Source organism: Poecilia mexicana, unplaced genomic scaffold (genome assembly GCF_051168715.1).
Source record: "Poecilia mexicana isolate PSO_F unplaced genomic scaffold, ASM5116871v1 scaffold_14, whole genome shotgun sequence".
Taxonomy (NCBI): domain Eukaryota; kingdom Metazoa; phylum Chordata; class Actinopteri; order Cyprinodontiformes; family Poeciliidae; genus Poecilia; species Poecilia mexicana.
Window position 1 is genome coordinate 144642 of NW_028263383.1, and position 24785 is coordinate 169426.

General features: G+C 39.2%; 2 protein-coding genes across 2 annotated transcripts in view; one reads left to right on the forward strand and one right to left on the reverse strand.

Moving 5' to 3' along the window:
* Positions 1-8428, forward strand: part of LOC106914846 (roundabout homolog 2-like) — a 114911-nt gene extending 106483 nt beyond the window's left edge. Inside the window, exons 25-27 of the mRNA XM_088012576.1 lie at positions 3096-3257; positions 3380-3634; positions 6629-8428. Of these exons, the coding sequence (XP_087868702.1) occupies positions 3096-3257; positions 3380-3634; positions 6629-6630 (419 nt within the window). The 3' untranslated portion in view covers positions 6631-8428. The remainder of the gene's footprint in view (positions 1-3095; positions 3258-3379; positions 3635-6628) is intronic.
* Positions 8429-23767: 15339 nt separating this feature from the next.
* The window catches only part of LOC106914847 (roundabout homolog 1-like), an 84572-nt gene continuing 83554 nt past the window's right edge, over positions 23768-24785 (reverse strand). Inside the window, 1 exon segment of the mRNA XM_088012491.1 lies at positions 23768-24761. Within this exon segment, the coding sequence (XP_087868617.1) occupies positions 24747-24761 (15 nt within the window). The 3' untranslated portion in view covers positions 23768-24746.

Consider the following 24785-nt stretch of genomic DNA (forward strand, 5'->3'; position numbering starts at 1 on the left):
TAAATATTTAAAAAATGAACAGAGGAATGAATTTAAAATAAGATATTTAGGAACTTAATATTCTAAAACTTAGAGGAGTTATCCTATTTCTATTTTTATTTTATTTACTCATATTTTATTTACTCATATTTTAATTCATGTCTTTGTTTACGGACCTATTTGTATCTTAAGTAGATGCAATGAAGGTAAGGTTTATACAATAATATATACAAAAGATTATATAGTCTTAATTTAATTAATGAATTTGGAAAGTACCACATCATTACCTGAAAATGATGCATCTCACTGGTCTTTTATTTTTCTTGCTCTCTTTTCTTGCTACCAGAGTCGAGTTTAAGAACTCTGCAGAATATGAATAAAAATCAGAAAAAAAAAATCCAAAATCTTACTTTGAAAGTTCTTCAGAAAGTTTGAAGAACTATTGATCAAGACCATTTTAAACAATAATAAATAATGTGGTTCTCAGTGGATGAAAAATAAAAAAGAATAAAAGGTACTTCAAAACACAGCAGTGTCTTAACACTTAGTATACAAATTGTGCCCATTTGACTGGCAATGTAAAGGTGATTTAGAATGAAACAAATGTGCTGTATGTTTCTGAAAGGAAGGGGGAAAAAAACTGTTGACAGCCTTCTGTTTTCACCCTGTTGCTGAAGAGTCACTACAGCCACTCAAAGCACTTTGTCAAGAAATTGCATTTATATTGGTCAATTTCTCCAAACACAATGAATCCATGTTCAGAGTAGAAGCAAGTGGATTACCATTTGTAGCGGGCCAATTTTTAAAAGATGAGAGGAGGAAATGTCGGTGAATAAATTCCGTGCATGATAAAATGAAGCATTATTTAATATTCTGTTACACACTTAGTTTAAACAATGAAAGGTTGATCCCCACCATGCTCCAGTATGGGGGCTGTGTATTCAGCGGGGTTGACGTGCTAGCTTTCAGTCAGTCATAGCAGTTTGCATTTACGCTAAAACTTCCAGTTTTGATGTCCTCTAATCGGAACTACTCCTTCTACGTTTTTGACCCGAACTGACATTTTTATGTTTTTCTTTCATTGTTTTTTGTTTTTTTTCATTGTTCCAAAAAGGCCAGACATGTGGAGTTCACAAGTAATTGTGCCAGCAGAACTGAGGATCTGTCCAGCTCTGTCAGAGTTACCACGGGTCTCTTGGCTGCTTTTCTGATTAATGTTCTTCTCATCTGTCAGTTTGATTGAACAGCAATTTATTGGTAGATTGGGAGCTCTGCCATCAATTATCAGATTCCAATGCAACTTGAGCCACTGTGGTGGAAACAGAGGCAGTCTGTACCAGCAAAATACTAAAACTATTCATAGACTTTGAATCATTGCAGCCACTGTTTTAGATGATGTATTTTAGGGTTTTAAACCATCTATTAAAAGTCACATGTCATCATTCTCGGATAAATGTAGAAGCCATAAAATATTTTACAATTTTATGCATTTATAAATAGGTTTCCGCCTGAAAGCTATTCTTTTAGAACTCAGAAACTTGATGGCTTCTCCCACAGGGACAGAGCTGCACCGTTTTTAGACCCCGGCGTTTGATAAGTTACGACTGACGGGCACGCTGAGAAATACGTGTGTGTTCATTACTTTTGATAACCCGTCGCGGGGCAGGAACAGTGCGACTATAAATATTTACACACATTAGCAATGCAAACGTGCTATCATCTCAGATCTTACAGACACACATTATAAGTGAAAATATGAATCTTTGGTCTGGTTCCTTGAAGCCACGGGGCGGAGCCACATCGCTTTTTATCATCCCACAAAGGATGGCTTGTCCTTAAGGCTGTCAAATTCTCTGAACAGCACACCTACTGTGAGCTCTGTTGTCCTCTGAGATGTGGGAAGACATCTTTATGCCTCGTTTTGAGACAGGTCTGCAGTGCATGGCGAAAATATTCACTTAATTTCATCTTTTTGACGTTTTATCAATACCCTGATGATAAAACATCAGTATATTGAAATTTTATGTGAATAATCTACACAAATTAGCGTGTGATTGTGAACGGGAAGGGAAATGATAGAGTTTATAAACTGTTTTCCGAATAAAAATCTAAAAAGTGTGGTGTGTATTTGTGTCCGCCCCTCCTTTTGAACCACATTTTACTGAAAACACAACTGCAAGTGTCTTGGTTTATTTCTCTTCCATGACTTTGACATACACACCTTTTTTATTTTCTTTTTACCCATTCTTCACTACAAACTGAAACTCCAGCTGGAAGAAGCTCGTCTATATAAATCAATTTTCAAATGTTGCTACTAAACGCTCATTTGATTCAGGTCTATTTGCTTCACCTCAGTTATTCTAACACATGAATATTCTTTAATACAAATTATTTTTAGTCTGGCTTTTATGTTTAGGATTTAATCATGCTGGGAGATGAACAATCTGCTTTGTCCATTGCCACAGCATGATGCTGCCATTACCATGATTCACCGTGGCAGTGGTGTTTTTAGGGTAATGTGGAATGTTAGTTTTCTGCTAAATTCAGCATTTTGAATGCAAGCCAAAAGGTTTGATTGCTTTCCTCCTAACTACAAACTAGACAAAATGCTCTCCTTATCTTTCCTATCAGTGCATGTGGACCACCATGCATTGGTAGGTTTGCAGCTGCGCTATGCGTTCTGCATTTGCAGATAAGTGATTCAACACGTAGAGAATTGTTTTAAAGCCTAAAAATATACTTTAAACCTCTCTATTAGTTTATCCCTCCGAGTTCCTCACAGAACAGCTTATTTTCTACCAATTTTCACTTAAATTACATTGGGCGTTACTACGTTTCTGTAGGCAGTCAGCTACACTGGATTTGATTTAGGGGCATTGGGGTAAAAGAGGCTGAATACACTATTGTCCTTCTGCCTCACAGGTATTTACTATTTCTATCAAAATACAACAAAAATATACATTAAAGTTTCTGTTTGGAAAATAAAATTAAAAATCTGGGGTATGAATCCTTTTGCACAACAATGTTAGCCTTCTACTCATTGTACAGCTGATATATTTTAATAGCTGTGGAAAAATGATCATCTATCATAACTGACTCATTTCCTCTTATCACAGGGAAATCCACCTTCCACAGCCACACTGATAGCTTTGGCTCCTCAGACCACGGTGCACATGGCACACATAGCCTCGGACACAAGGGGGCACCGCTTACTGGCCACAAACCTCAGACAGACGAGGTTGGAACTCTTCCCAGACGAAGAGACACCAACACAGACTGTGAGTTTTGGACGGCGGCGCTCCCAGACGACTCTTTCTCAAACATGATTCCTCTTTTGTGATCAGGCGCATGTCATGACGTCTCATTTCCACGTTGTCGTCTCTTACCATCCACTCGACAGCCCACGCGCCAGCCACAAAGTCCCTGCACAGCATGGGGTCCCACATGCAAAGCCCGTGGGCAGCTGCAGCACCGCACCCCTCGGAGGAGTGCATGGTAACCGTGTCGACGCTAGAGAGACAGCATATGGCTTCCTGGAGTGGCACGACATCGTCCGGCAGGGCCACCCTGGGTAGGGGTTCCCACAAGAGACCTGGCGCAGAACTCTCCCACGACGGGCATCCTTCCACCAACGGCACAGAGAAAAGGGAACACTGTAAGTGTCGATACTAAAGCTCCTTTGGAGACGGATCAATCTGAATGCAACACAGAGGGGTGTTTCCAAAAGAGCATGGTGATTTTTGACTTGCAAGGAAGCTCTTCCTAAATGCATATGCTTGGAAAAGTTTGATCACAGAATATAAATACACAAATATCTGGAAATGTGGGGGATATTCCACATGTATATGAGTATCTTTAAAAGAAATGTTTTCCGTTTGTTCTGAAAACGCATTTCTAGCTGTGGGGAAATGCAAAATCAACCTACATACCAAAAACCCGCTTCCAGCGCTGAGCTGTTGCCAGTGGCCACTTGGCATCGTTTCTTTCAGTTTCCCCTATCAAAAACATTGGCTGTGGTTCTGAGAAAACGAAGCCAGTTTTACCTAAGCACCAACACTATTCTGGGCCAGATCAAACACCAGCTTTCATCATGGACTTGCGGTGGAGTAATGCAGACCAACAGCCTAATAAAATGTGTTGAGTGCTGTGTTAAAAACTCGTGTTAGTTTTGCGTTTAGGTTGCCAAATGGGAGAAGCAGAATGAACGAAAAGATTAAGTTTAAATTGTTAAAGTCTGATTAGCTCTGGAATAGCATGAGCTCATTTTCTCACATTTGTCTTGGACTTGAACTGCATTGGTTGTAAAACCATATGTAACAGATACCAGTTGGTTCTTTACACACCTTTGTTGATATTCCCCTTTTGTTTTTCACAGTGATCTATAAAAATATGCTCCTCTCTACCTCAGTGTTTCTGAGGGTGTTTGCAAACCCAGTAGACTGGGTTTGACTGGTGACCAAAATGACAACATTTGTTACATTTTCAGCTGCTGGGGTTTCACTTTCGCACTGCACTGTGTCAACAACCTAAACCCTTCGTAAACCCTGTTCACCACCTCACCTGTGGTGGCGCTGCAGCAATAACTACAAAAGGAAATGACATCAAAAAAACTTCATAGAAGACATGCACAATTTTCTATTTTTTTGCAAAATGTAATAAAAAATGGAGTATAGTGGGTTTTTAGCGATTGTAGCCATTTTTAGCGATTGTAGCCATTTCTCCTGCTAACTCTAGTCTCTCACATTCTTTTAGTCTCTCACATTCTTTTTACCCAGAATGCCCTGCAGTATAGTTAACTTCCATCTTTTGGAGCGATCTTAAGCATTCAAACCACACCAGAGTTCAGCCGAACTGAGACCTAGGTTTTTAGGTCTCAGTTCGGTGGACCAGTTAGGTGCACCAGAGATAACTTTTTTTGGTCTGCCTCAGAGTTTGATTGCACGTTCACATCTCCTCAAATAAACCGGACTTTCTAGACAAAGGAACTAGAGTTTTATTAAACTGGACTAAACGGTGCTGCTGTGCCAACTCAACAAGTTAATGCCACACTACCACTAACTCATTGTTTTGAAGACCGGTGAACTTCTCACACAGATCTGATGGGAAGATTGATGGAGCTAAAGAAAGAAAGAAAGAGAGAAATATACCCTCCGATAATGTCGATTTCAGCCAATATGACAGACTGATATGACAAAGATTTTCATAGCTGGAAGACGCATATGCCAAACGTCTTGCCTAAGAGCACGTCTCGTTTCATTCGACTTCCCTTTAACATGGCGGTGGAGCAGTAATCTACAAAAGCTTCATCGTCTGCCACATTCTCAGATGTGCCCATACATTTAGTTACATAACTGAGTCTTGTCCAAGATCCAGGAGTGTTAGACACTGGTTGGGTCAGATTAAGCAGCACTGACCTTCACTACAGCTTTCTAAAATTGCTGTGTTTAGATGCAGACATGTTAACAGGCTTGTAAACAGGTTTACAGCTTTTCCTTTAGAGGAAAGTGTATAGTGGTGTATAATCAAATTAAGGTCAGCCTGACCTCTCAGCTCATAAATTCTGGATTCTGAGGAAACACTGTACCTCGACTTTTATAAACACTGTAAGAGGATCTATCGCCTCAGTATGTCACAGTAATAAAAAGGCCACAATATGTCAGAGTGAAGTCAGCTATCCAGCTGTTGTCAGTATGTGACGGTCAAATGGTGAAGTAGGTGTAAGCTATCGAGTCACAAATGTGAAGGCAAGAGCTTTAAGTTTGACATCCTATTGCATCATCGCCTGAGAAGTAGAGCAACTGCTCCCCCATTTTTGATAGGAGAAAATCTGATCACTTCCTCGGATTGGTTGAATGCATAAAGTCTAAAAAATCTTTTATCTACATACTGAAGACAGATAAAAAAAAATAAAAAAATAAAAAACTGCAAAATTTGAATCTGGTCTTCCCTCACCTTCTAGTTGGTTCGATCCAACTTGCCTGTGTGCCACACTAATTAGGAAACAAAAGTAAATTAATTTCATGATGTTTTCCATTAAACAGTGGATGGCCATGATGGGGGTTTAGAGGAACATAAATATTTGTGTGGATAAATACCACAGATGTTGGTTGAGATGCCTTTTACACTAAAGACACTGGCAGAAGTGCATTGATGCCACCTAGTGGTTGGAGTGAGAACTAAACATGGTTCAAGAAAGCGGAAGTGCGGACCACATGGGGATCCGTTTTTATGCATCATGTCGTCTCAAAAGCTTGATGTTATATTACAGCTCTAATAAATGGCCACATTTATTTGTTTTCAAGGAACAAAATCTGTGCAAAAAAACATGTCCATTTGGGTAAACACTTCAACCTTTAAGGATAAAATACAGAATAAATATGATGATGATGATGATGTTAAATATAAAAATAAACAATTTTATTTTATTTTATTTTCTACCAGGTTGACTCATCATCAATTCAACTACAATAAATTCTAATAGTTTTTAAGAATAAAGTTTAAATGGAAAGCTTACATGTCTGCGTTAAGAGGAGCTGAGAAGTCAGATGGTGCATTCAAGTACACAAACCCAACGATGCCCCAGATGTAAAAGCAAAGGATTTTGAGCCCATTTTGTAATTCTGTTTTCTTCGTCTGGGTTTCTTTTCAGAGTCATTGTGAGACATCCATCTCCTGCAGATGTGGTCTATCCCCAGACCTCTTGTTTTGTAAGCGCTATGAGATTTTCTCCAGGCACGGATGGTATTTAGAAGCCGGAGAGGACACTAAATGGAAGAAGAAGAGGAGCAAAAAGCGTTGAAGGAAACATAGAGCTGTAAATGTCATGTACAGACACAGACACCACTTTCACAGTGTTATTTTTACCCTCCCTCCACCCATCTCCCCCTTTTCTCTCTTTGAAAGAGTAAATAATATGTTATATGTCCGCTTCTGTTTTCTGTCACATGGTGATCACACAGTGGAGATGTGACGAAAAAGGAACCACACAACAACAATGACTTGTTAAACGATGAAAGGACTTGCATAATTTGTAAATATATATTTTTAATGTTATTTTGTTTTTCTCTTTCGTTTGCTTTGCTATGCAAGCCGAATCCAACCGTCTCTTTTTGTGATTTATTACTGTGAATCTTTTTTTTTTTCTTCTTTTTTTTAATCATGCTCAAACTATTGGCTTTTTTTTTCTTGACGAAGCTACTGTATTGTTGTATTTTGCACAGAGCATTTTTTTTTTTTTTGGGGGTGAAAATAAGCACAAACTCATTTTCAGCTAAGCTGAGGAGGAGAATCATAATGGAAAAGAGTGAGATCTATATTAAAAGAGTGGAGAGTCAGAGGTCATACTGTATATTTGGCTGTGCTGTAATCGTTTGGGGAAATAACAGGTACACACTTGAAACTAATATGCCAAAAAAAGAAACAAAAGACAAAAAAAAGAAAACGAACTAACAATTTCTTCATATCTCTTGCTGTGAAACTCGTTAGAGATTACGCCAAGAAGTGTTCTCAGCGGGTGGCAAAGAGAACACATTAACTCTGATATCCAAAGGAAAGACGTAAAACACTGGCTGCATCTCTGCCGTTCCGAAGAAGAACATTTTAATAAATAATATATCATCGTATCGTTTCCAGTAACATCTCTTGACATGATGTGCAATATCAAGGACGCAATGTGACAGTTATGGAAAATGAGACGGTAAAAGCGACTTGGTGAAAGTCAGAGATGACGCATCAGACAGGTGGAGTAAAGTGACCTAATTTCACCTGCAGGCCGAAAGTGTGTAAAATATAGGACAGCTCTATGTGACTTCTAACATATATGACATACTCTGCTTTGAGGAAGTATCGGCCCCCTTGCATTACAGATTTCTTCTGATCAGTCGCCACACCTGCTCATCTACGTCAGCAGCCACGCAGGAGTTTTTACACTACCGTGAAAAAGTATTTGCCCCCTTACGGAGTTGTTTCGTTGAGGCATTTTTGTCACGCTGGAATGTTTTAGAATGCTCACTTTGCTCTGAGTAGCTCGAATGACATTTTTGGATTTTGTGTTGTCTTTGTCTTACATTGAAACAGAAGAAATCTGTACGGGACAAGTACTTTTTTCGCAGCATCTCGACTCCTTTTATCGAACTTTTCGGTTTACAGTGAAAACATCTTCATTTCCAGATTTTACTGACAGCCAGATGTTAATATTCAAGATGTCCAAATACAGCTTGTTAAGATATTTCTGCCAAATGTATCCAGAGTTTTTGGTCGCCACACCTGTTGGGATGATTATGTTCTGGGATTTTTATTTATTTTTTTCTTGTAATTGCTCACCATGTGAAGGATCTTTCCGTGACAGATTGGTTTGCCTTCAGGAATGCACAGCCACATACAGAAGGAGTTTTGTTTTTTTTTGTTTTTCAATCCTTGATGCAAAATAAAACGTGTATGTGAAAATGAACTGAGGCTCTCCCTCACGATGCATGAGTCCGGAGCAACCTTTGCATTTATTCAGAGAAGTGTGCAGGGAAAGGCAGAATCATTTCGGTTCCAAATTTAACAGCAATATTATTATCACAAGAGCTGGATGGCGTTATTAACGAATATATGGCACTCCAAAGTGAAAGGAATATAATAAAACCATTTTCATGATATCTGGAAAATGTTTGATCTCAGTTTTGGTATTTTTCAAGCAGATTGCAGCATCTTTGCCCGAATGATAAAATAGATTTTGATAGGCTTATTTAGCTTGATTTGATTTTTGATCAACTCCCACAATAGATATTTTTCCACATGCTTAAGGGATTGTCTGATATTTGATTTCAAAGCACAGCAGCCTCCACACTTGATGACTAAAAGGCTATAAAATGAATTAATTTTCAGTGCAGTAGAAGAATATACTGTTTACATTTATTTACTGGTTTATGCAAAAGTGTTTTTGTTTTTGTTATCGAATAAGCTCTACAATTTGTATTGAATGCATAAAAATTGAATACCTAAAGAACACTGTACTTTTTATTTTTTAAGTCGGTCAGTGTGCGTCGAAAATAAGAGTCTTAATATAAATTATTTTTGTTACAAGAAAAGATACAATTTCAATTAGGCAATTTTGTGTTTATCTTTATAAGAACAGAAAGAGATACCTGAAAATGACTTTCTGCGATCTACAACATAAATAATGATTGAGTCCATGTTCATCCTGTCATCATGCACAGTGTGCAGGTTGATCTGAGAGGAAAAACAAAACAACAAAAAACCTGAGATGACTGATTTTTCAAGTGTTGTCCAATTGGCAAAAAAAAAAAAAAAAAGAAAATAGCCATATGAGTTCTTTTTATATTTCTGATTGTTCTGTTCCCCCCGCTGGATAAATATTCGTCATGTGGCATTATGCAACTGCAATTAAACACCAATTAAATTTAAGATCTTTTGCACTGGTTACTAGTAAATGTTGGAGGTTCATGTGCAAAACTTTGTCTGCGATAGATGAAGAAAATTCACACAATTTCAGTCTGACTTTGTTCCGTCATCATCGTTGCTGGACGACGGGACCGCTTCGCGTTCCACAAAGATAAATTCGCTTTTGCTCTCGGCACCGGACCGCGTAGCCCCCAGGTGATGCAATTGCTGCTTTGTGAATTGCGGAGAAGCATTGCCTCTCGTTATGGATGCACAGGGATTAGGCCGCTCTGCTGATGTTGTACATTTTGTCTGGGCTCAAAGTGCCTTTGACCGTTTAAGCTTTATATCCAGCTTCTTGGGCTCCCAAAAGTGCTGTGAGGACAACAGAATACCACACGGTCTGCTCTGTCGCCTATTACTTGCGATGAAAGTTGGGTTTCTCAGCCTCGTCGGAGCCAGATCGACAAACGCCGTACTTGCTTCTTCTAATTTACCCAGCTTGTAGAACATGGGAGTTTAATGGAGCAACAGGAACAAATAGGCCAGCCCACAGAGCCCAATTACAGGACTCTGTTTGTACAGATATTGCTTCACTTGTGCCTTACAAAGCCGTTCCTTAATATCCCGCTCTATGAATGATGTGCTTACTTTGTGGTTGTGGTTCAGTGAAAAATAAGTTTACAGCAACAGAATTATAGCTGATTTTTTTTTTCCATTCCTTGGAGGATAATTTGACCTGTAAATGTTTTAGTTATTTCAGCAACACTGAGAAACAGTGAAAATACTTGTAACTGTGGGGGGTTTTCTATAGAAATCCCTGGAAATATCAATAAAGTATATACAAGCTCTTTCTTTTAGAACTTAAAATACAATTTATGTTAAAATCATTACTTTTTAATTGCATCAACACTGATCAAGCTATACAAGGGAGCATACAGAAAATAAAAACTCATTAGAAGATGAGACCAATAATGACTTTGGGTTTGACTTGTCACATAGCTTGGAGCAAAATATGACAATATTTTGTTTATTGCTCTTTATTTTACGCATCCAACCAGGAAAGAAAAAGTATTTCAAAATAAGGCTTCGACAGTGCCATGCTTGACTCTAGTTTAATGAGTTGCAAATTGTCAGGAGTGGCAATAAATAGTTATTACCTGCAATTTTCGCCATGTTTTATATTGGAAAATGCACTCGGTGCTGCGTGGTGGGCTCCCACTGGGCACCTGTAAAATCCAATTGTCTAAATGCAAACAGACGGCCCTATCAATATGCTTCAACTGCGAGTTGTGTAATTCTGGATAACACAGAGACAACAAAATTGCAAACCACGAAAAAAGGTCAGATTATTAAGGGTTTTATGAGAGGTCAACCTGGAAATCAAACATTAACAGGCTGAACATGCAGAAGGACAACGGAGAGTCGTCACGTTGGCATCTCAAACGTTCGGAGGAATCGTTCTCGGAAAAACAACAGCATTTCAAATATTTCTTATAATCTGAAAAAAGAAAAAACAATCAAGGTGTAATAATTGTGTAGCTTTAATAAAACCTTTTAAATCTTAGATTAATCTGTTTATAGACTTCCAAAGGAGATACAATAATAATAATAATAATCCCTCAGGACAATTAAAAAGCAATGAAATACTGGGAGCTTATGACTTTGAGTGTACTGTTTGACATTGATGGGCATTTCATTAGGAAAAGAGCTGCAGAAGAAGAGCCAAAGGGCCTTCTGTGTGTACCTGGGATTGCTTCCAGTGGTCAGATCGAGGTTCAGCTTTGTTCTCAAAATGTGAGCCCAGTTAACAAATGACAGAGGTTGCCCATTAACAGCAGATTGTGGCCAGACACTCTCATCTGAGGGTTTGAAGTAGTGGGCGAGATGGCATTTCAGCAAAAGTGTCCCGACCTGCCCCTATAATAAGGCAAGCAACAACAACAACAAGGAAATCAATGAGGTCGAGTCTCTCTTTAGGTGTCAGGTGACAAAACAGCAAATTAAGGGCGAGAAACTCTTATGAAACTGACACCCAGGCAGTGGGGAGAGTTTTCTAAGAAGTCTTTGTAAGTCGTTTTATCAGCAATAAGTATCTGAGAGGTTCGACACTGTTTCCACTGCTGCTTTAGGCTTTCCGTCAAACATTAACCACGGGACTAAATCTTGGACTAGAATGAACACCCAAAGCACTGAAATCCCTATCTGGGCAGAAAATACATCACTGTGGCTCATTTTGTTAACCCGCTACATATTATTGCCTTTGGTATATCAACTGGCATTTTGCTCACACAGCCACAAGATACTATGATTAATCATTTGCATGGTGAGTGCATCCACTTTTAGATGACAGGGTACAATATAACCTGATAGTCCAATAAATGGCAAACCAAGCAAATCTTACAGGTGTTCAAGTCTGTTTTATGTTCATGTCTCTGGATTGTGGCTTAATTCTCTCATTGTCGATACAAAAATAAATAAATAAATAAAATTCAGGACAGCGCCTAAATGTAGCTGCACATGAATTTAAATTGCGGAGGCACGAATGAAATATAGGTGGTATAAACCAAACATCACCTTGTTAATCTGCTGAGACGGTGTAGGATCAAAATCAGGCAGACTATAAAAAGACTCACTGTCTGGAAAACCACATTGTGAAAAGTAATGTGTGTTTTTTTGTTGTTGTTTTTTTGAAAGCTTCGGCTCTCGCTCGTAATGTAAAATTCATGCTGCCTCCTCAGACCGAGACACTTGAGGGAAAGATATAGGTCAAGGGTGAGACTTGTGTTCTGCGGCTTACCCTGACTTTTGACCTCCGCTTGAAGGATGTAAAAAGACAGCTTCACCTTTGAGAACGGCGGTCTGCCAGGTTCAACTTTCAATAATCTTATGCATTCAAAGGGAATTTCCCGATAAGAATCAAGCGATGTCCAGGAAATGGACAATTACTGTGATATTCTGGTGCACATTTGTTACATCCAGGACAGTTAAACCTGTGCACTCGCGCTTCGTTCAAACATGTAATGCCGTCGACGCATGCAGCAAAATGTCAAGAGCAAACACAGAAGGAAAAATGTTGGCGACGCAATTACGGCTCCTGAAAAGCTCGAGTGTATGTTTTGAAACACAAATAACATTAAGAATCCCAAACAAAGCGACAATGTTTCACAGAATGTGCCTGACTGTATTCATTAGGGAGGTGCATTCAGAAAACTGTTCCTGGCAGTCAGATTTTTCCACTGATTACACAGCAGGTGAAATGACTATATTAACATAAGAAAGGGAACTGTTCGCTCTCTTTTTATAGAGGCCCGCTTCAGTGTTTCATGAAAATTTTCCCAACATGTGGTGCACAACCTTTTCACTATGATTATGTGTAACCTCGCCTCAAAAGGCTGATTTGTGACTCATGACATTTGGCTAATTGCAACATTCAAACCATGTTGTGATCTACATGCTCCGCACCTGAAGCGGCGCGCGGCGCTTTGTGGCGCAGATACCCCGAGGCTAAGCTAAAGGCCACAGGGTTTCTGGCCTTTAGCTCCCTCGGCGACCAATTTATTTTCATGGTGCTCGCTCTCACGGCGCATCTAGTTTCATTTAAGCTGCCGCTCGTCCTTATTGTGAAACGGACACGAAGGCCAATGCGACGTCTCGAAGCTTCCTGACGCAGGGACGTATTGGCAAAAAAAGATCAGTCAGGAGGAATTGATTCTGTTGAATCTGTGCAAAGCAATCAATCACTACTTGTTGAATCGGTCATTGTATAGAGCACCCAAGATCTTACAAAAGCTTGTGTTTGTATTTTCATTTTTACATACTATTTTCTTTCAGTGAAGTGTTCTGCGCCAGGGCTTTCATTATATGGGATGCGCACATTTGCAGATGACGCCCAAATGTCCATTCATACCTTGCACTATGACAGAGCTTTATTCAGCTGTGAACCACTGGAAAAATGTTCAAGATGGTTTCCCTTCACCTTTAAAGGCCACCTGCATTGGTTTGGCACTACTATGGGAGCTAACGACTGCAGTCTCTGCTGCCTGGGGTACAGCCAATCGGCACTAAGGAAAATAAATGCAGCTCCTGGATTGGCTGCTTTGCAAACACCAGCTAATAATGTCAAGTAGAAATGCGCCCAGGTATACCAGGATCTGAAGCTACATTTTCTACAGTGGATTAAAAGATCCTCTGGTATGGATGAGTTTTCTCTTTAAATGTGATGGTTACACTGATTGTTTTAGAACTAATGTAAGCTCCCTGCTGTTATGGTGTTGCCATAAAAATCATCCAATATCAATATATATATATTTTTTATTTATTTATTTATTTATTTTTTTTACATCATTGGAGATTATATTTGCTAATACCTTACGCTAAACTTTGTAAAGTCACACATTATTATCCCCTTCTGGTTTGACAATTGTTAATTGTTAGCTAATCAAGAGTTTGGTGGCAGAAAAAAACCCCTCCTTGATTAATCTTAACCACGGTTAAAGTCTGTCCAATGAAATGATATAATTGGCAGTCGGCCCAAAAATGTATGAAATCCAAAGCAAAGACACGCCTCCAGTTAAATCCCACCACACACGACGGCGCCTATTGTTTCAACCGTCCACACTGGATCTTTGCTTTCTACGTTCTATGGCAGAAGCTAAAATTGATGTGGTGTTTGCAAACAATCATTAAAAAAGTTTATTAGATATCCATTTGTGCACAAAAAGTTAAGAAAGTAGTTAAGTTTAGAGTTTGGCTGCCTCTAATGTGACATTATATAAACCTCTGCAGAACTATTACCACATTACATACACTACTGTTTTTTCTTATTGTGCTTCTTATTATTATTTTAATCATTTTCTCCTATTATAACATTGCTTTTGTTGTTGTTTTGCTTTGAAAAGCAACATTTTCCATCCCTTGGTTTCCCACCTGAGCCCTCCGTCTTGCCATCTTTGTCTCTTCATAATTGCTGTGGCCTTTCCAAATTGCTGAGCTAAGTACACACACCCACACGCCTTCCCATTAGTTTAGCCACATTAGAAAAAAAAATCTTATTTTACCCTTTTGGGAGACCGAATCTGCCACCGATATTACGGGGCAACCAGTCCCACTGTACTATCTACCTACGCTGCCAGAGATGGGTGTTTAGAAAAATTGAACAGAATAATGATAATGAACAAATTAGCCAGGAGACACGTTAATAACAGATTTAAACAGAGTCTGTTGTGGAAACAATCTGTGCCATCTTACTGTCTGCATTTTCTTTCTTTCTTCTTTATTTTTATTTTTTTTTTTTTAAAAAGCTCCTCTTGAACCATTTGTGCATAAACAGAAATTGTGATGCAAAACAGATTGTTATTATTATGCAAAGCGCATCTGTCAGGAGGCAGACAAACCACTCAGTAAATGTGAGTGTATTTATATCCACGATATCATTTTAATTTTATGGCCTGCTAATGTAAACTAGCACAAACCACTTTGGGTAAAACTTTTAGTCGGTCTCGCTGGGTTACTTCGCTAAATGTTCCTGTGTGGGAGGGGGAGGATTTTAAATCAACTTTAGCTCAAGCTCAATTTTTAGACTGATGAAGGCTTCCTGCTCCAGATGTCTGTTGAACCCAAGGTGTCTTTCTCTGTTTGCCTCTCGTCTGCAAGAGCAAACCTTCTCTTGGCAGTAAACGTGCGGGTTCCCAACTGGTATACAGTCAACATTTATAGTAACAGACAGCGGATATAGCTCCAACAAACAAATTTAAATTCATCACTGCTGCTGAGAACTTCATCATCTCCGACGCCTCTTAATTCTTCGCCAACTGCCTTGTTGTAAGAGGGAGTAATCTCCCTCGAACACGGCTGTAATAAAATTCGAAATCATAAAATTGGCCCCCATTTTGCACGAATCCCCCGTCAAAACTCGTAACTTCCCTCTCGACGTCGCCGCATAGTTCTCAACCCCGGCGCCCCTTTTTATCGCTGAGGGTGCCTCTGAGAGCTGAGAAGCACTCCCTATCTCTGACAGCACCTGTTTATTGTTTCACTCCGAGAAACTAATCAATGTTTTCAATGCCTGAAGACCTCTTTGCCGCAACGCTGCCTTCCCCACTTCCTCGGCAAAACCTCATTAAGCTGGAAAATGCGGCTGCGTGAATGGCTGCACGTACCTGTTTAAGAGGCCGTCGCCAAAAACCCGCGGTGATTACTGCTGCAACGGCAGAATAAATGAGCTTTAAAAAGAAAAAAAGAAAAAAAGGATGACTGATTTGCGGTTTCACTGTGAATTATTGCAACAAAAAAAGACAATATTTGTTGTTTTGACAAGAAGAGAAATTTGGTCAGACGCTTTTATCCGCAGCCGTTGTGAACCCTGTAGATAGACGCGCCGATAAAGAGTTGCTCAGAGCTGACAGCCATCAATTTCCATTTTTTATTTATTTTTTTTGTCAGCCCTCTGTGCAATTTCGCCACATTTGCCCTCGCTGTCATGGCTGCCTCTTTGTCAACAGATTGCAGCGAATTTGCTGGATAAACACGACAAAATTGGAAATAAAACTTGGCGGCCCACGCACACACGAGCGCGCGCAGATGCACGCACGGCACCCTAGAAACCAAGGCAAACACTTAAATAACCCACTGTAGGCAGCTGTCCTTGAAAAGAGGGAGGAAAAAAAGAAAGAAAGTTGAAATGGCAACTACAGAGAGGAAAAGCTGTCATTCATGTTGCGGGAGAAATACTTTTCTCTGAGGAGAAAATAGCCTCGGCCGCAAAAAAAAAAAAAAATCTATCTTACTCAGAGTTTGCTTTCAGCTGGGCTATTGAAATATTTCCTCAATCTTGTTGCATAAGTGACATGTCAAAATCATACATTAACTTTCACAAACCACAAAGCTTTTCACTAATGTCAAACATTTGCTCATTTCTTTTCGAGTTACAACCGCAAACTTCAACAAATGTCGCTGCAGTTGATAGATTCACCCAGCTCGTTCTCCATGTTCAATTGTGCTTGTGCACTAATGCTCTCTATTAAACAGCTGAAGTCTCACAAAACAGCTGGATTCCTAACTGAGATTTAATCGCACGCCGTTGCATTTCTGTTTACTAATTAAGTGGCATCTAAAGGTTATGTAGTTAGGGAACTGGTCACTAGATGTTATTTAGTGATATATCAAAAATTGTTTTGACTTGTGTTACTTTTCCACCTAAACATCCAATAAAATGTGTAATTTTAGCATGACAAAATGTGAAAAAAAAGACATTGTAGTTTGTTTCAATACCCTCCAAATGATAATCCGTTTAAGAAATAAAGGAGATGAGCTTTGGTTATAAATAGATTCTTGATTTTTCTTGTTTTTTTTTTTTTTTTTATTGATTTGTCATGAGTGTAGTGAAGCAGACAAGATTGTCCTTTGGAAGCCATTCAAGCTTGAAGTGACAAGTGGACAAACTACAGAAGAAAAAAAAAAAAAGTCCATACACCACGGCTATTGACAGGTGTACAAGCTGTAAAGGAGGTCTGCCTTTTTCCACAAACAAGAACACACAAAATTTTCTCTCCGGCTCTTTTGAAAGGGTGGCCTAACACCTACTGCGAACTGCCGAAAGCCGATAAAAACATGTCATTTCTGTGTACAATTAAAGGTAACAACCGTCATTTCAAAAGTTTTTTTCAGTAAAAACAGCATCGATTTTCATGCTTGCCTGTTAAAGCAGTACTTTTTTTTTTGCACCATATTAAAGCGTTTTGAGCTTCACATTGTGTTGAATTGTCATCATCATTGAGACATTACAGCGTGGCAGATCAGAGTCACAAAGGACTGCTTGGATGCAAAATGATGCAGGTGCCACACACGTGCATCTCATTAATATCATTGGTAATACTGTTGAGAAAATATTGTGTCAATAGTGTTCAGTAAAAATCTCAACAGAGAACTTCTGGCCATCAGCTTGGCAACTTAAACTTCAGAGCAACTGAGAAGTCCAACTGTAAATGGTTCGAAAAGAGAAGATTTTGAGGTGGCCCAGTCAAAGTCTGAACTCCAAATTGAGGTGTAGCATGACTTCAAAGAGGATGTTTCACATGAAAACCCTTCAATAGGAGAATGGGTCAGGTTTCTTCCACAGTGATTTAAAAACTTATTGCCAGTTATTGCAGTCAAAAGTGACACAACCATAGATTCCCCCCCCCTTCATGAATAAAATAGAGAACTTGCATTTTGCGTTTATTCAGGTAGTAGTTGTACAATATAACAATCTGTTTGATATTTTGAAGCATTTATAAATGCTACAAAAAATAAAAAAAATAAAATACTCTCGGACCTCAGCCTGGTCTAAGCACTCTTTGAGCTCATGTGCCGACTTGCTGAAAGACCCCACCAGTGCGCCATTGTCAAAAACAGGGTAAGATTTGCAGAGTTAAAACATCAGTGATGTCACACAAGACAGTGAAGGTCATCCGAATCACGATCTGAAGTCAAACCATTTGCTTCCCTGTGCAATGATGAGATTAGCATGTCTGGGGTGTCTCCCCAACATGAGTAAAATTGTTATTTCTCCTTGTCTGCCATTGCTCCCAGTTATGGCATCGCTAAAAAAAATAAAAATAAAACAGCAGTCAATATGATATGGAAGGTGAACCTGTAGTCTGGCTGCTGGCAGTCCTTGAGGCGGGCAGCAGGACGACACGGCCGCCATAAAGAGTCCAATAAATGAACCCAAACGGCAGATGCAGATGTCATGAGGTCTTACGATGCTTTGCAGAGAATAGAATATTCTCTCAGTGTTGACTGTTTCTGGAAAAAAGGAGACTTTAAATATGCGTGGGAGGAGACAATATTCATCTTAAGCTCTGTACATGTAATGTAAGTGATAATATGAGTCTGTTGGACCATTTTAATCTCACTGAATGTTCAAATAAATACTTTGGTGAAGGTAAATTGACTAGTAGAATATGATTATTTGGTTAGTCTTGAAAAATCAATAGACAAGGAAACCTTTTTTTTGTTGTTGTTGTTGTTTAAACCTGACAGATTTAGAGTTTGACAGTAGTTTAAACCAAGATGGCTGAGAGCTAAATACGAGAGCGGGACGGCTTTAAGAAAATACATGGAAAAATGCGGAAGAATTGTGATATATCTTCTGTAAAAGGGTGAAATCTGGAATCGTTTGCTTTGGCCTTATGAGGTGTGATGCTAGTCTTCAGCGGAGCTTCAGGAATTGGTGTTAAAACCTGTAAATAAACGGGTTACACGTTCCGACTTCCGTATCACTGAGGTATTTTCATGCTGCTCCCGCAACAACACATTAACCAACTGAGAGGACAGCTGCAGGATCTCAAGTGATGTCGGAAACGGCTTACAGCAGCATGTATTCTGGAGGATAATCGTATGGCTTGTCCAGCACAGATGGAAAATTGCATGCGGTAGGCCTTTTTATGTAGGTTGCAAATTAAAGTGCCTGAGGTGCAACACAGCAACCCAGGCTTTTGCGCAGTTTTCCCGTCCTCATGAGGTCAATTCAGCAGAAAGGTGTTTTCCCTCACCCTTAAACTCCCTACTAAGACCCACATTTCTTTTCCTTTTTTTTTTTCTTTTTAATCGTTAAAGTCAAATAAAGATAAGCAAAGTACAAGCTGTGCTGGGGTTATTAGGAAATGTTTAAAGCGACAGACACTATATTATGTTGTGACAGGATATTGGATTTAAAGAGGGGAAACAAATGTTAACTTAATCTACTGCTCGGGAAACACCAGGTGCTGTGCAGCGTTTCGATCCGCCGCTTGACGAGGCCACAACAGAGCGAGCTCGGATTGTGATGACTCCGGAGTCGGGAGTCCTCTGGGGGAAAAAAGCCCGAAATGTCACGGCAGCAGCGGCAAAGCGGGGGCTGCTTAGGGGCCAGTCTCGTCAATAAATCAAAGCACACTCTATTAGAGAAATTTACTGTTATTACATGTGGATGATGCACAGCCAACTGTCTCGAGCGGAAGACGGGAATCGATAAACAAACGACATTTCTTCTGTTCAACTCGGCGCATGCTTCCCGTGCGAACTTTTGGATGGGAAGCAAATTGAAAACCACCAAGTGGAAAGAGATGATCCTCTCTGGTTGCCAGTTCACCTGGTTTTGTCACGGTAACAACGTTGGTCAGGTTTGCTGAGCCAATCAGACGTTCCCTCGGAAACAAGGTGATCCATCAAAAACTCCATGGCACACATCGGAGTGAGCAACGCAAATTGCTTTATTACCCTGAAGGAAGAAAACATGGCACCTTTTTTTCATTATTATTATTTATTTACGTTCTCTATCTTTTAAGGTTTAACCACTTTTACCCTCAGATGTCTTCCTTTATTGTTCAGGGAGATGTTCATTAGCTGAATACAATTACTTACAGCAGAAGTAATTGCGATCGCACTTTGTGAATCCTTAACTGTAAAATATGTGCTTGAAGGAACTTTACATTGCTGCTGGTAAATTGAGGTTTCTGTCACAGCTCCTATACACTTATCACATGCATAAATATAATATCAATTTTGGATTATAATCTGCACAGGGAAAAAATTACAGACTCATTATATTGGCTAAACCACCCTCATCTCCAAATGTCTGTTTGCAAGCTGTAAATAATCCTTTTATTGTTTTTGTCCATCGTGAGGCTTCTGGCATTATTCATCCTTGACATCTACAACCTTTCTTGACAGAAATTCTCAGGTTTATTTGAATTTGTTGGTTTCCTTGTGTGGATCAGACCTTCATGTGTAGTTTTTCAGAGTTTCAACAGGGTTGACGTTGGGTAAACACAATCTGTTTTAAATATCTCGTTAGCCTGCTAGTGTTGAGTTACTTGAGATTATTGCCCTGTTTGGGCCAGAAAACATAATGTGTCCACCATTTAGCCAATTCAACATCAACACGGAATGAGAGGCTGTCAACAGTAAAGAAGTGAAAGCTTCAAAATAGATGTTTAATACCTAAAACACTTTAGCCAGAGTAAAATAAAGGTTTGGCATTATCAGAATGGTACTGATGTGGCACTTAAGAGGTAAAAGTTTCCAACTTCCTGTCAAATCAACAACTAGATAGGTTAATTGGAGTTTGGACACAACTGGGTGGTCCAACAATACAATACCAAACACACAACTAATCTGGTTGTTGCACTAATCCAGGCCCTGTGGCAAAGGCGGGCATTGGGGTACATTGCCTTCCCATGGAGTCAGCCGTGCCCCCCCTGGACTGGAAGCTGTTTGTTGTTTTTACCTCAGAGTGGCCAACTGTCTGTTATTCCTATATCAATTTGATACAATAGGGGCTTCCGCACTTATAATATCTGTGTCTTCTGTCACTTTTTTCAGCCATTAAAATGGTCTAATCGTCGTTAACACGTCGTGACCTGTTTTTCCGAGCCACCTCTAAACGCAACATGAATGCTTAGACGCTCGCACTGGGTTTTAAGAAAATAAGTAAGCTAGTTTTAAAACTTAACATGTCTTGATTGAAATAGCCTAATTATAGTTTTCAGATTAATAACTTATTCTGCCCTATTGACCTTTATTTTACCTGTAGTTACAGCAGATTGTTTAAGATCTTTGAAAGTGCCCTTTGTCTGTGTGGGAAACAATCAGGAGAAGTTCCAGCTTTTACACTGATCTGTGAAAAGCCGTAAAACAGCAGGAGTCCAGGCCAGTAGAGGAGAGTCTCTGCTTCCACTTTGCTTAGACAAAGGGGACAAATGGCCTTAGATCGTGGAAACAAATTGCAGGGAGTTTCTGGCTTTAGAGAGAGGGTCAGAGATAGCTCCTGGTTGGATGAGCAAAGATACGCCTTATTTGAATAAATTAAAGACAAGAATACGCCTTCACTATAAAACTTTCTACACAGGAATAACAAATCAGATTTGCTCTTGCAATTCTCCAAAGACGTCTTTGCACGTCTTTGCTTTTCTTTCCTTCTTCTTCTTTTCCATTTGTCTTAGGTAAATGAATGTATGTCTCTGTTGCTCTGCAGTTTCTGTTGTAATTTCATACGTTGTCTTCTACTGGATTAAACTCTGAAATTCTGTGACATCTGCACTCATTGTTGTTTTCTGTGTGGTTTCACTTCGGCCCGCCAGGAGAACCTGGGATCCGTAAGAAGTTTGAGCCAGAGATTTTCCTAAAATATATTATAACTTAAAATCTTCAACAGTTTACACCTGTGCAGCAGCAACAGAGACCTGCTGCTGCTGTTCAGAGCTACGCAGGTGTGTGTTAGAATCATGGCAGCAAACCAGCAAAACTAACCGAGTGAGTTGAGGAACGGTGTTGGATGCAGGTAATGTTAGCTAAAAGATGTCGAGCTAACACCAATACACCACCTTAAAGCTTGTTGACTTGCAGCCTGTAGGCTACCGATGTTATGTTCAAAAGTGTGTAGTACTTGTTACATTGAGTAACGTTTTTGGAAAAAAGGTGCTGATATGAGTAGTTTTACTGCACTGTACCTTTTTCTTTTACTTGAGTAGTATTATTGCTATGTATTCATTTCGCCCCCCACCAAAAAAAATAAGCCAATGCCCCCCCCCCCCGTTAAAATCATCAGGAGCCGGGACTGCGACTAATCTAGTGCAGGTTTATATTAAACTTGCACTAGATTAACATGGACTATGCTGAACAGCTAGGTCTGTGATGATGAACACAAAAACTCTCTGCTCAAGGTGCAAGTTGCTAAGTAAAATGTAACCGAACATTAGTGTGGGTGTAAGCATATATTTGACCGTGTGTGAATTGGAGGAAATGCACAATATATGCAAACGTATGCATATTTCTAATAAAAAATAGCCTAGTTGTTAGCTGCATTATCAAACCGCTCTGGAACAGAATTAGTCCAAACTGATTCAAGATTGATTAAATGAATTGATTGATTGAAAACCTACATATAAATGGTACATGTGTAGCAACAATGAGTGCACGCAAACTTCTGACCTCAACTGTGGCTTGTGATAAAGGTTCAAGTTACTAGTGCATACATAAACATCATAATTTATTTAAAGTTTATTCAAAGTTACATACTGTAAGTGTTTAATAAATTACATATAGAGTAGGGCTGGACATATTTTTTTATTCGCTTCAGCTGTTTTCATTTTCTTTAAAAAAAAAAAAAAGTTGACCGCAATTTAAATCATTTTTCCAAGATGCTGATTTGAATAAAGTGAAAAATAGTGGGTAAAGGAGTTGTACCTTATGTTTGAGTGTCATAATTCTTTTGGCAGCCTTGCCTCAGTTGAGTGTTAAAGGGACAGTTCAAAAAAGTTAACATCTGAGATGTGACCACCAAACCATTAAAGGTTTTGGCGCTAATAATCGACAGGCTAGGCCAAAGGCGCTACTTATCTAAAGGACACTTCAAGAGGAAATTTAAAAAAAATGAAACTAGTGCCTCATTATCCTCCTGTGCTGACATATGGCTGAGCTGCTAAATACCTTGAGTTTGTGGGGGGGAAAAAAGGAGAAAACGGTTTAAATTATTATAAAGGCAAAATAACACCCACACTGAACAAAATTAAACTGAAAGACCAAGATTTAACAGTTAAAAAAACCAACAACAAAACTATAAAGGAATTTATTGAGCAAACAAAGAGAAGAGCTGGTAGTGATTTGTGCGTCTTAGTGAATTATTGGGTTGTTCCTCGCTTGTTAAAGTAGTTTTCGATACTTGAGTTGAGAGGCAGCATGTGCTGAGCAGGGTGGGAGATGTTTTCATTAGGAAAGAGCTGATCGTGCTTCATCAAGTCAGATACTGAACGGCTGCCAAAAAGCCCATGATCCTAATTTGAAACAATGCTTGACGAGCCACCATAGGCTTCAAAAGTAAAACCCTTCACTCGCTCATTTATCACACCGTCTTAATTCAGAGTTCCTGTTGAGCAGTAAGCTTTTCCACACAGCTCAGCGAGTAGCAGCTTTGTTTGGCTACACGTTTCAGTGTGAAAGCTTAAACTAAATAAGCTCAAAAACTATTGAAAGTGACGTTACTAGACTGTTTGTAATTTAACTGCTGCCACATTGCCATTCCCACTATATGTCAAGCTACAGCTACAAACTTTGAAAAAAAAATAAAAATCTGAAGGAGGAATTGAAATATTCCAGGCTTTGAGAGTTTCAAAACACAACCGTCCAGCTAAGCTAGCAACCTGTCCCCGCTGCAAAACATGGGAGATGGAGCGTCATGCTGTGGGGATGCATTGCTTCATCGGAGACAGGGAACCCTCCCACAGGATTTGAATGAGCTACATTCAAGTCTTCGCAACAAAAAAGGTTGAAAAATGTGAAAAAGTTCGAGGGCTGCGAATACTTCTGGAAGGCGGTGTGGGTGCATTTACGACTAAGTCAGAACAACATATTTGTTTAATATTAACGAGCAAATACAATGTTTGTTTTGCCAACATTCACAGTTTAATTATGAGCAGATGTGAGCATGAAATGTGCTTGTAAGGCATTTCTGCATTATAATTGGTGATTTATTGTCCAGCCCTACTCCTGTATTTGTTGCCAAAAGCTAAGGGGATACAGAATTTAATGAACTCAGCACTGAAATCAAGAAATGGAACCAGTCCATGACTATTCTTTTTTTATATATTGCCAAATAAAGGGCATAGCACAGACTTATTTAGAAAAAAAAACAAAAAAACAACGTCCTTCGCTTCGAATCTGCATGCAATTCTCCCAGTACACACAACAAAGATAGCTCAAATTTGAATGAAAGCAGCCGAAAAGCACACAACTCAATGCACATCACAATTCTTAAATCTTTTTCTCAGCCTGACGTAAAGTGATAAAAATGATTAACGGGACTCCCGACAGCTGATTTCCTCCTGGTTAAAATTCATTCAACACTGAATTCAAATAAAATTAAGTGATTGTGCTTTCATAACCAAAGTAGAACAACAAAAAAAAATACAGAGACAAAAATGTACATCACTTAATTAACAAAACAAAAACATTAAAACTGTTATATAAAAATCTGAAGCACTTCTGTGGCAGTAAACAATTTACAAGATGGCTGATAATGACCGCAGTTTAGTTAGAGAAAGAACAAGACGACGGACGAACAAATATCACACAAACCGCGTCGAGCGACAACACCCCGCTCATCTCCGCCATCCACTGTGCATTCGTTATATTTTCAAAGGAGCCAGCAGTTCAAGGACCTGAATGCTGGTCATTAAGAAAAAAAAAAAGAAAAGAAAAAACAAGTCCACCATTTAATATGAGAGCATTTTTTTTTTTTAACACCAAATGTGAAATTCAAAGTAGAAAAGGATGTTGTGCAGTATTTTCAGAGTTTATGTCCACATTTTAAAAGCCACAAGTCCAGCTGTAGTATATTCCTCTGGAGCTCCCGATGCTTCTTACCTCTTTAGGAACTATGAGGATAAAAACAGACACGT